We start from the raw sequence: 12,707 nt of genomic DNA on the forward strand, positions 1-12,707 counted from the left end.
AAGTCTTTTGATTAGTTACTCTATCAAGGCCGTTTTGAACTTGCAATCTGAGCCTGCGATGATATGGGCGCTGTCAGGGGACCACACCTGGAGCACTCGGTACAGTTTTGTTCTCCTTACCCAAGGGAGGATAGACCTGCCTCAGTGGAGGTGCAACGAAGGCTCACTAGATTGATCCCTGGGATGAGAGGGCTGTCCTATGAGGGCAGATGGAGTAGAATGGGAACGTAGGAACAGGAGTGGGCCATTTTTATTTTTATTAGTTCCTGGGACGTGGGCGTGACTGCCAAGGCTGGCATTTATTGCCCATCCCTAATTGCCCTTGAGAAGGTGGTAGTGAGCCGCCTTCTTGAACCGCTACAGTCCCTCAAAAATATTCGGGAGGGAGTTCCAAGATTTTCATAGAATCGTAGAAGTTTACAGCACGGAAGGAGGCCATTTCGGCCGACCATGTCCACACCGGCCAACAAAAGGTTATCCAGCCTAATCCCACTTTCCAGCTCTTGGTCCGTAACCCTGCAGATTACGGCACTTCAGGTGCACATCCAAGTAATTTTTAAATGTGGAGGGTTTCTGCCTCTACCACCCTTTCAGACAGTGAGTTCCAGACCCCCACCACCCTCGGTGAAGAAATTTCCCCTCTTAATTCCCTCTAACCAATTAGTTTAAATTTATGCCCCCTGGTTCTTGACCCCTCCTGCTAAGGGGAATAGGCACTTTCTATCCGCTATATTCAGGCCCCTCACAATTTTATACACCTCAATGACGTCTCCCCTCAGCCTCCTCTAGTCCAAGGAAAACACACCCAGCCAATTCAATCTCTCCTCATCGCTGAGATTCTCCACTCGAGGCAACATCCTTGTAAATCTCCTCTGTACCCTCTCCAGTGCAAACACATCCTTCCTGTAATGCGGTGACCAGACCTGCACACAGTACTCCAGCTGTGGCCTAACCAGTGTTTTATACAGTTCAAGCATAACCCACCTGCTCTTATATTCTATGCCTCGGCTAATAAAGGCAAGTATTCCGTGTGCCTTCTTAACCACCTGGCCTGCTACCTGGAATTTAGAAGAATGAGAGGGGATCGCATAGAAACATATAAAATTATGACGGGACTGGACAGGTTAGATGCAGGAAGAATGTTCCCGATGTTGGGGAAGTCCAGAACCAGGGGTCACAGTCTAAGGATCAGGGGTAAGCCATTTAGGACCGAGATGAGGAGAAACTTTTTCACCCAGAGAACTGTGAACCTGTGGAATTCTCTACCGCAGAGAGTTGTTGAGTTCAGTTCGTTAGATATATTCAAAAGGGAGTTAGATGTGGCCCTTATGGCTAAAGGGATCAAGGGGTATGGAGAGAAAGCAAGAATGGGGTACTAAAGTTGAATGATCAGCCATGGTCTTATTGAATGGTGGTGCAGGCTCAAAGGGCCAAATGGCCTACTCCTGCACCTATTTTCTATGTTTCAGGGATCTGTGGACATGCAATCCCAGGTCCCATAAGAAATAGGAGCAGGAGTAGGCCATATAGCCCCTCGAGTCTGCTCCGCTATTTAATACGATTATGGCTAATCTGATCATGGACTCAGGTCCACTTCCCTGCCCGCTCCCCATAACCCCTTATTCCCTTATCGGTTAAGAAACTGTCTATCTCTGCCTTAAATTTATTCAATGACCCAGTTTCCACAGCTCTCTGAGGCAACGAATTCCACAGATTTACAACCCTCTGAGAGAAGAAATTCCTCCTCATCTCAGTTTTAAATGGGCGGCCCCTTATTCTAAGATTGTGCCCTCTAGTTCTAGTCTCCCCTATCAGTGGAAACATTCTCTCTGCATCCACCTTGTCAAGCCCCCTCATAATCTTATATGTCCCGATAAGATCACCTCTCATTCGTCTGAATTCCAATGAGTAGAGGCCCAACCTACTCAACCTTTCCTCATAAATCAACCCCCTCATCTCCGGAATCAACCGAGTGAACCTTCTCTGAACTGCCTCCAAAGCAAATATATCCTTTCATAAATAGGAAAGCCAAAACCAAAACGCAGTATTCCAGGTGTGGCCTCACCAATACCCTGTATAACTGTAGCAAGACTTCCCTGCTTTTATACTCCATCCCCTTTGCAATAAAGGCCAAGATTCCATTGACCTTCCTGATCACTTGCTGTACCTGCATACTAACCTTTTGTGTTTCATGCACAAGTACCCCCAGGTCCTGCTGTACTGCAGCACTTTGCAATCTTTCCCCATTTAAATAATAACTTGCTCTTTGATTTTTTTCTGCCAAAGTGCATGACCTCACACTTTCCAACATTATACTCCATCGGCCATATATTTTGCTCACTCACTTAGCCTGTCTATGTCCTTTTGCAGATTTTTTGTATCCCCCTCACACATTGCTTTTCCTCCCATCTTTGTATCTTCAGCAAACTTGGCTCTGTTACACACGGTCCCTTCTTCCAAGTCATTAATATAGATTGTAAATAGTTGGGGTCCCAGCACTGATCCCTGCAACACCCCACTAGTTACTGATTGCCAACCAGAGAATGAACCATTTATCCCGACGCTCTGTTTTCTGTAAGTTAGCCCCCAACCCCGTGAACTTTTATCTTGTGCAGTAACCTTTTGTGTGGCACCTGGTCAAATGCCTTCTGGAAGTCCAAATACATCACATCCACTGGTTCCCCTTTATCCACCCTGTTCATTACATCCTCAAAGAACATCAGCAAATCTGTCAAACATGACTTCCCCTTCATAAATCCATGCTGACTCTGCCTGACTGAACTACGCTTTTCCAAATGTCCTGCTACTGCTTCTTTAATAATGGACGCCAACAATTTCCCAACTACAGATGTTAGGCTAACTGGTCTATAGTTTCCTGCTTTTTGTCTGCCTCCATTTTTAAATAGGGGCGTTACATTTGCGGTTTTCCAATCTGCTGGGACCTCCCCAGAATCCAGGGAATTTTGGCAAATTACAACCAATGCATCCACTATCACTGCCACTACACTCCTCTTATGACTCTTTGTTCCTCTACACTTCTCGGTGACCTACCATTTAATGTGTATTCCCTTTCCTTGTTGGCCCTTCCCAAATACATTACCTCACATTTCCCCGGACGAAATTCCATTTGCCACTGTTGTGCCCACCCGACCAGTTGATTGATATCTTCCTGCAGTCTACAGCTTTCTTCTTCATTATCAACCACACAACCTGTTTTTGTATCATCTGCAAACTTCTTAATCGAATCCCCTAAATTCAAGTCAAGATCATTAATGTACACCACAAAAAGCAAGGAATTCAGCACTAAGCCCTGCGGAACCCCATTGGAAACATCCTTCCAGTCACAAAAACACCCATCAACCATTACCCTTTGCTTCCTGTCTCTGAGCCAATTTGAGATCCAACTTGCCACTTTGGCCTGGATCCCATGGGCTTTTACTTTCGTGACCAGTCTGCCACATGGGACCTTATCGAAAACTTTGCTAAAATCCATTTATGCTACATCAACCCTCCTGGTTACCGCCTCGAAAAATTCAATCAAGTTAGTCAGACACAACCTTCCCTTAACAAATCCATACTGACTGTCCCTGATTAACCCGTGTCTTTCCAAATGTAGATTTATTCTGTCCTTCAGGATATTTTCCAATAATTTTCCCACAACTGAGGTTAGTCTGACTGGCCTGTAATTGCTCAGTCTATCCCTTTCTCTCTTCTTAAACAAAGGTACTGTACCACATTAGCAGTCCTCTAGTTCTCTGGCACCACACCTGAAGCCAGAGAGGATTTGAAAATGATGGTCAGAGCCCCTGCTATTTCCTCTTTTGCTTCCAGCGATGATGAAGGAACGGTGATATATTTCCAAGTCAGGAGGGCGTGTGACTTGGGAGGGTGTAATGCTCATAGGTTTGTAGAGCTGTTGTATTGTGGGTGGCTTAGCCAGTCACGTGATGTTCACAAGACTCAATAAAACCCCAGTCAGTTGAGTCTGGGTCATCCACAATGCAGTTGTGAGCCTAGTGGATGAACCGGTAATGTGTAGTGCGATTGTTAAACCTTTGTTAATAAACCAACTAGTTTTCAATAGCAATGTGTGGCTATGAATTCTTAAGCAAAGAACATTACAGTGTGTAACTTGGAGGGGAACTTGCAGGCGATGGTGCTCCCATTGAACCCCTCGAACCTATTCTGCCATTCAATGAGACCATGGCTGATCTGTGACCTAACTCCGTATCCCTTAACACCTTTGGTTCACAAAAATTTATCAATCTCCTTTTTAAAATTAACAATTGATCTAGCATCAACTGAAATTTGTGGAGGGAGTTCTAAACTTCTGCTACCCTTTGTGTGTAGAAATGTTTCCTAATCTCACTCTTGATAGGCCTGGCTTGAATTTATAGACTATGACCCTAGTCCTAGAATCCCCAACCAGCAGAAATAGTTCCTCTATATCTACCCTATCAGTTCCTCTTAATATCTTGAACACTTTGATCAGATCCCCCCCCCCCCTCTTAATCTTCTACATTCCAGGGAATACAGCCCATAGTTTATGTAATCTCTCCTCGTAACTTAACCCTTGTAATGGGCCTTTCCTCAGAGCTAAAATTCTCCAGTCCAGGCAACATCCTCGTAAATCTCCTCTGCACCCTCTCCAGTGCAATCACATCCTCCCTGTAATGTGGTGACCAGAACGGCACGCAGTACTCCAGCTGTGGCCTAACCAGTGTTTTATACAGTTCAAGCATAACCTCCCCTGCTCTTGTATTCTATTGGTCGGCTAATAAAGGTTAAGTATTCCGTATACCTTCTTAACCACCTTGTGTGCCTGGCCTGCTACCTTCAGGGATCTGTGGACAAGCTCTCCAAGGTCCCTCTGTTCATCGACACTTCTCAGTGTCCTACCATTTAATGTGTATTCCCTTGCCTTGTTTGCCCTCCCCAAATGCATTACCTCACACTTCTCGGGATCGAATCCCATTTGACATTCCCCATCCAAGTGTTTATCCAAACCCCCTTCTGAAAGTTACTATTGAATCTGCTTCCACCTCCTTTCAGGCAGCGCATCCCAGATCACAACTACTCCTTGCTGTGTTAAAAAAAACACTCATCGCCCCCTCTGGTTCGTTCGTCAATTACCTTCAATCTGTCTCCTCTGGTTACTGACCCTCCAGCCACAGGAAACGGCTTCTCCCGAGCTACTCAATTAAATCTCCCCTCAACCTTCTCTGCTCTCGGGAGAACAACCCCAGGTTCTCCGGTCTCTCCACGAAACTGAAGTCCCACATCCCTGGTACATCACCTCTGCACCCTCTCCCAAGGCCTTGCCATCTTTACCTCACTACCACTTCTCCTGACCCCTCCACAGTCTCTAAATTGTCAGCCTGCTTGTCCGACATCCAGCACTGGATGAGCAGAAATTTTCTCCAATTAAATATTGGGGAGACCGAAGCCATTATCGTTGGTCCCCGCCACAGACTGCGTTCCCTAACCACTGACTCCGTCCCTCTCCCGAGCATCAATCTGGGGGTTCGCAACCTGGGTGTCATATCTGACCCGGAAATGAGTTTCCAGCCACATATCCCGCGGCATAACTAAAACACGGGCTGCTGAGTTTTGGATGACCTCAAGTTTACGTAGTACCTATCAAGAAAGACTGGATCAACTGGGCTTGTATTCACTGGAGATCAGAAGAATGAGAGGGGATCTCATAGAAACGTTTAAAATTCTGACGGGTTTCGACAGGTTAGACGCAGGAAGAACGTTCCCAATGTTGGGGAAGTCCAGAACCAGGGGTCACAGTCTAAGGATAAGGGGTAAGCCATTTAGGACCGAGATGAGAGAAACTTCTTCACCCAGAGAGTGGTGAACCTGTGGAATTCTCTACCGCAGGAAGTAGTTGAGGCCAATTCACTAAATATATTCAAAAAGGAGTTAGATGAAGTCCTTACTACTCGGGGGATCAAGGGGTATGGCGAGAAAGCAGGAATGGGGTACTGAAGTTGCATGTTCAGCCATGAACTCATTGAATGGCGGTGCAGGCTTGAAGGGCCGAATGGCCTACTCCTGCACTTATTTTCTATGTTTCTAAACCGCCGGCTCATTGCCCGCCACCGCCCCGGCCTCAGCTCTTCTGCTGCTGAAGCCCTCATTTATACCTTTGTTACCTCTAGACTTGACTCCAACTCACTCCTGGCCGGCCTCCCACATTCTACCCCACGTAAACTTGAGGTCATCCAAAACTCAGCAGCCCGTGTCCTACCAAGTCTCCGCTCACCCATCACCCCCTGTGCTCGCCGACCTACATTGGCTCCCGGTTAAGCAACGCCTCGATTTCAAAATTCTTATCCTTGTTTACAAATCCCTCCGTGGCCCTCGCCTCTCTCCCCATCTCTGTAATCTCCTCCAGCCTCACAGCCCCACAAGATGTCTGCGCTCCTCAAATTCTGCCCTCTTGACCATCCCTGATTATAATCACTCCACCGTCGGTGTCCGGCCCTTCAGCTGCCTGGGCCCCCGAGCTCTGGAACTCCCTCCCTCAACCTCTCCGCCTCTCTACCTCTCTCTCCTACTTTTAAGATGCTCCTTAAAACCTACCTCTTTGACCCAGCTTTTGGTCACATGCCATAATTTCTTCTGTGGCTCGGTGATAAATGTCTGTGTTGTGTCCTGTAACACTGCTGTGAGACGCCTTGGGACGTTTTACTACGTTAAATGCGCTCTATAAATACACGTTATTATTATTATTAAAGCACGGTGCCCAGAAATAACCAGTGATTTACAAAGGTTTGGCAATGACTTCCCTGCTTTTGACTCTGTGCCTCGGTTTATAAAGTCAAGGATCCCGTATGCTTTTTAAACGGCCTTCTCAACATGTCTTGTCACCTTCAAAGATTTGCGTGCGTACACCCCCTCAGATCTCTCTCTGTGCATGCAGCCCATCTAAAACTGTACCCTTTCATTTACATTGCCTCTCCTTGTTCTTCCAACAAAACGAATCACTTCTTTGCGTTACATGTCACCTGCCATGTGTCCGCCCATCTCGCCAGTCTGTCTCTGTCCTCCTGAAGCGTGTTACTGCTCTCCTCACTGCTTACTACATTACCGAGTTTCGGGTCATCTGCAAACTGTGAAATGATGCCCTGCATACCCAAGTCCAGGTTATTAAATATACATCACAGACAGCAGTGGTCCGAGTACCGACCGCTGGGAAAACACCACTGCACATTTCCCTCCAGAGAAACAACCGTTCACCACTACTTGCTGCCTTCTTAGACGGAAAGACTTGCATTTATATTGCGCCTCTCACGACTGCCGGACTTCTCAAAGCGCTTTACAGCCAATGAAGTACTTTTGGAGCGCAGTCACTGTTGTAATGTGGGAAACGCGGCAGCCAATTTGCGCACAGCAAGCTCCCACGACCAGCGATATAATGGCCAGATCATCTGTTTTTTTGTGATGTTGATTGAGGGATAAATATTGGGCCCCAGGACACCGGGGAGAACTCCCCTGCTCTTCTTCAAAAGGGTGGCCGTGGGATCTTTTACATCCGCCCGAGAGTGCAGACAGGGCCTCGGTTTAACGTCACGGCCGGAAGACGGGCACCTCCGACAGTGCGGCGTTCCCTCAGTACTGCACTGGGAGTGTCGGCCGAGATTTATGTGCTCCAGTCCCTGGAGTGGGACTTGAACCCACAGCCTGCTGACTCTGAGGCGAGTGTGCTATCCACTGAGACAGGCTGACACTGTCCATATATACAACACCACCCACACGACCCTCAACCCCTCTTTCCATTACTTCATCAAAGAACACTAAAACACTGGTTAGGCCACAGCTGGAGTACTGCGTGCAGTTCTGGTCACCACATTACAGGAAGGATGTGATTGCACTGGAGAGGGTACAGAGGAGATTTACGAGGATGTTGACTGGACTGGAGAATTTTAGCGATGAGGAAAGATCGGATAGGCTGGGTCTGTTTTCTTTGGAACAGAGGAGGCTGAGGGGAGACCTGATTGAGGTGTATAAAATGATGAGAGGCCTGGATAGAGTGGATAGGAAGGAGCTGTTTCCCTCGGCAGAGGGGTCAACAACCAGGGGGCATAGATTTAAAGTAATTGGGGGGATGGTTTCGAGGGGATTTGAGGGGAAATGTCTTCACCCAGAGGGTGGTGGGGGTCTGGAACTCACGGCTTGAAAGGGTGGTAGAGGCAGAAAACCTCACCACATTTAGAAAATGCTTGGATGTGCTGTAACATACAGGGCTACGGACCGAGAGCTGGAAAGTGGGATTAGGCTGGGTAGCTCTTGGTCGGCCGGCGTGGACACGATGGGTCGAAATGGCCTCCTTCCGTGCTGTAAATTTCTATGGTTCGAAGAACTCGATCAAGTTAGTCACACACGATTCGCCTTCAACAAGTCTGTGCTGCCTTCCATTTATTAACCCATAAGTTTCCAAGTGACAATTAATTTTATGTCGGATTAATGCCTCTAAAAGTCCCCCCACCACTGACATTTGGCTGATTGGCCTGCAATTACCTTGTTTATCCCTCTCCTTGCCCCTTGACCCCCCCCCCCCCCCCCGCCCCCGCCAACAACCACTTTTGACATTTGCAACCTTCCAGTCCTCTGGCACTGCTCCCATATTGATCGAATACACTTTTAATGTCTCACCATGTGCATTCGGTGCAACACCCTTCATTCTATGTTTCTATGTTTCACCACCTCAAATTGCGACCAGCGGCAGTCAGCAGAGATGTTATGTTAAACTTGTATCCAACCTTGGTTAGACCACGCTTGCAGAGTATTGAATACACTCCTGCTCTCCATATCACACTGGGAGTTACTGTGCACAGTTCTGGTCTCCATATCACACTGGGAGTTAAGTGTACAGTTCTGCTCTCCATATCACACTGGGAGTTACTGTGCACAGTTCTGGTCTCCATATCACACTGGGAGTTACTGTGTACAGTTCTGGTCTCCATATCACACTGGGAGTTACTGTGCACAGTTCTGGTCTCCATATCACACTGGGAGTTACTGTGTACAGTTCTGGTCTCCATATCACACTGGGAGTTACTGTGTACAGTTCTGGTCTCCATATCACACTGGGAGTTACTGTGTACAGTTCTGGTCTCCATATCACACTGGGAGTTACTGTGTACAGTTCTGGTCTCCATATCACACTGGGAGTTACTGTGTACAGTTCTGGTCTCCATATCACACTGGGAGTTACTGTGTACAGTTCTGGTCTCCATATCACACTGGGAGTTACTGTGTACAGTTCTGGTCTCCATATCACACTGGGAGTTACTGTGTACAGTTCTGGTCTCCATATCACACTGGGAGTTATTGTGTACAGTTCTGCTCTCCATATCACACTGGGAGTTACTGTGTACAGTTCTGCTCTCCATATCACACTGGGAGTTACTGTGTACAGTTCTGGTCACCTTATCACACTGGGAGTTACTGTGTACAGTCCTGATCTCCATATCACACTGGGAGTTACTGTGTACAGTTCTAGTCTCCATATTATAAAAAGGATATAGAGGCACTGGAGAATGTGGCAGAATGATACCAGAACAGAGAGGTTACACCTATCAGGAAGGATTGAACAGGCTGGGGCTCATGTCTCTAGAAACGAGAAGACTGAGGGATGACCCGATAGAGGTATTTAAGATTATGAAAGGGTTCGATATGTCGGTGTAGAGAAGTTGTTCCCACTTGTGGGGGTGACCAGAACTAGGGGACCATCAATATAAGATAGTCACTAATAAATCCAATGGGGAATTCAGGAGAAACCTGTGTACCAGAGAGTGGTGAGAATGTGGAACTCACTGCCACAGGGAGTGGTTGAGGTGAATAATATCGGTGTATTTAGGGGGAAGCTGGATAAACACATGAGGGAGAAAGGAATAGAGGGATATGTTGATGGGGTGAGATGATGCGGGGTGGGAGGGGGCAGGTGTGGGGCAGTAACACCGGCACAGACCTGGGGCCCAACGGCCTGTTTCTGGCCTATAAATACAACAGGGCAAAATCTGCAACTGGGCAATGTGCAGTCACGTCAAATATGCACAGTGCGAGAATTGTCACCACTCCTCCATCCTTCCACTGGAATGAATATCCCACAAATCACATTCGACACAAGAACTAGGAGCAGGAGTAGGCCAAAGGGCCCTTCGAGCCTGCTCCGTCACTCAATAAGATCATCGCTTCAACTCCACTTTCCTGCACTACCCCCTATCCCTTGATTCATTTAAGTGTCCAAAAATCTAGCGATCTCAGCCTTGAATATCATAGGCAGCCCCTCGGGATCGAGGAAGACTTGTTTCCACTCCTGAAATGAGTCCTTAGGTGACTGAACAGCCCAATACGAGAACCACAGTCCCTGTCACAGGTGGGACAGATAGACGTTGAGGGTAAGGGAGGGTGGGACTGGTTTGCCGCACGCTCCTTCCGCTGCCTGCGCTTGGGTTTCTGCATGCTCTCGGCGATGAGACTCGAGGTGCTCAGCGCCCTCCCGGATGCACTTCCTCCACTTAGGGCGGTCTTTGGCCAGGGACTCCCAGGTGTCAGTGGGGATGTTGCACTTTATCAGGGAGGCTTTGAGGGTGTCCTTGTAACGTTTGCTCTGCCCACCTTTGGCTCGTTTGCCGTGACGGAGCTCCGTGTAGAGCGCTTGCTTTGGGCGTTGTGTCGGGCATGCGGACAATGTGGCCTGCCCAGCGGAGCTGGTCGAGTGTGGTTCTATGCTGGGGGTCTTGAATATACTCAATGACTGAACAGCCACGGCCCTCTGGGGCAGAGAATTCCAAAGATCCACCACCCTCTGAGTGAAGAAATTTCTCCTCAGCTCAGTCCTAAATGGCCGACCCCTTATTCTGAGACTGTGACCCCTGGTTCTAGACTTCCCCAGCCCAGGGGGAAACATCCTCCCTGCATCTACCCCTGTCAGGTGCCTTAAGAATTGGATATGCCTCAATGAGATCACCTCTCATTCTTCTAAACTCGAGAGAATATCGGCCCAGTCTACTCAATCTCTCCTCATAGGGCCATGCCCCCATCCCGGGAATCAGTCGGTGAACCTTCGTTGCACTCCCTCTATGGCAAGTATATCCTTCCTTAGGTAAGGAGATCAGAACTGTACACAATGCTCCAGGTGTGGTCTCACCAGGGGCCCTGTATAACTGTGAGCCGTAATCACCGTTGTAACAAACCGCGACGAGAGAGAGTCACCACACGGACTGCAGCGGTTCAAGGAGGCTCACCACCCCCTGAGGGATGGGCAATAAAGGCTGGACTTGCCACGTGGCCCCCCCATTGTCCCCTCCACCAATGGCCTCCCTCCCACGTGGCCCCCCATTGTCCCCTCCACCAATGGCCTCCCTCCCACGTGGCCCCCCATTGTCCCCTCCACCAATGGCCTCCCTCCCACGTGGCCCCCCATTGTCCCCTCCACCAATGGCCTCCCTCCCACGTGGCCCCCCATTGTCCCCTCCACCAATGGCCTCCCTCCATTCCCCCCCCCCCCGTGACCCCCCCATTGTTCCCTCCACCAATGGCCTCCCTTCCCCATTAGCTCCCCCCCATGTGGCCCCCCATTATCCCCTCCACCAATGGCCTCCCTCCATTACCCCAACCCCAAACGTGCCCCCCCCCCATTGTTCCCTCCACCAATGGCCTCCCTCCATTACCCCCGTGGCCCCCCATTGTCCCCTCCACCAATGGCCTCCCTCCGTCACCCACCCCCCATGTGGCCCCCATTGTTCCCTCCACCAATGGCCTCCCTCCATTACCCCCACGTGGCCCCCCCATTATCCCCTCCACCAATGGCCTCCCTCCGTTACCCACCTACCACATGGCCCCCATTGTTCCCTCCATCAATGGCCTCCCTCCATTACCCCCCCCCCCCACCTGGCTCCCCCATTGTTCCCTCCACCAATGGCCTCCCTCCCCTTTCCCCCCCCACGTGGCCCCCCCATTATCCCCTCCACCAATGGCCTCCCTCCATTACCCCCCCCACGTGGCCCCCCATTGTTCCCTCCACCAATGGCCTCCCTCCATTACCCCCCCACGTGGCCCCCCCATTATCCCCTCCACCAATGGCCTCCCTCCATTACCCCCCCCACGTGGCCCCCCATTGTTCCCTCCACCAATGGCCTCCCTCCATTACCCCCCCCACGTGGCCCCCCCATTATCCCCTCCACCAATGGCCTCCCTCCATTACCCCCCCCCACGTGGCTCCCCCCCACCAATGGCCTCCCTCCCCTTCCCCCTTTCCCCTCACCCCAAGCGGCCTTACCTGTCTCCTTGGCCAGATGGTAGAATTTATCCTTGCGGCTTTTGCCCACTTTCAGCTTCTTCCCCATTTTGCTGCTGTGCGAGAGAACCGTCCCCCGCTCTGTCTCCCCTCAGGCCACACACACACACGCTGCCGCCGCGGCCCAGCAACAATGGCGTACAACCTCACTCCTTCTCTGCGTGGAACGTCACTCCCCCCCCCTCGCGTACCACGTCACTCCTTCCGCCATCCCGTGCAATACGTCACACTCTCCCCTTCCCCCTCCTCACTGCGGGTGACGTTACTCCCTCTCTGTTCCGCGCGTCACGTCACAAACCCTCGCTTCCCCCCCCCCCCCGGCCAGGTTCTGGCATTGACGTCACCGCGCTGGCCCGCAGCTCCGCCCCCGCCCACACTGAGAGACATGCGCACT

The 12,707-nt window shown here is 49.9% G+C and overlaps 1 protein-coding gene across 1 annotated transcript in view; it reads right to left on the reverse strand.

The window, feature by feature from the left end:
- ftsj3 (FtsJ RNA 2'-O-methyltransferase 3) overlaps positions 1–12,490 on the reverse strand; it is a 150,262-nt gene extending 137,772 nt beyond the window's left edge. The window contains exon 1 of the mRNA XM_070890930.1: positions 12,296–12,490. Coding sequence (XP_070747031.1) covers positions 12,296–12,362 — 67 coding nt within the window. The 5' untranslated portion in view covers positions 12,363–12,490. The remainder of the gene's footprint in view (positions 1–12,295) is intronic.
- Positions 12,491–12,707: the final 217 nt, after the last annotated feature.

Source organism: Pristiophorus japonicus, chromosome 9 (assembly GCF_044704955.1).
Source record: "Pristiophorus japonicus isolate sPriJap1 chromosome 9, sPriJap1.hap1, whole genome shotgun sequence".
Lineage (NCBI taxonomy): Eukaryota > Metazoa > Chordata > Chondrichthyes > Pristiophoridae > Pristiophorus > Pristiophorus japonicus.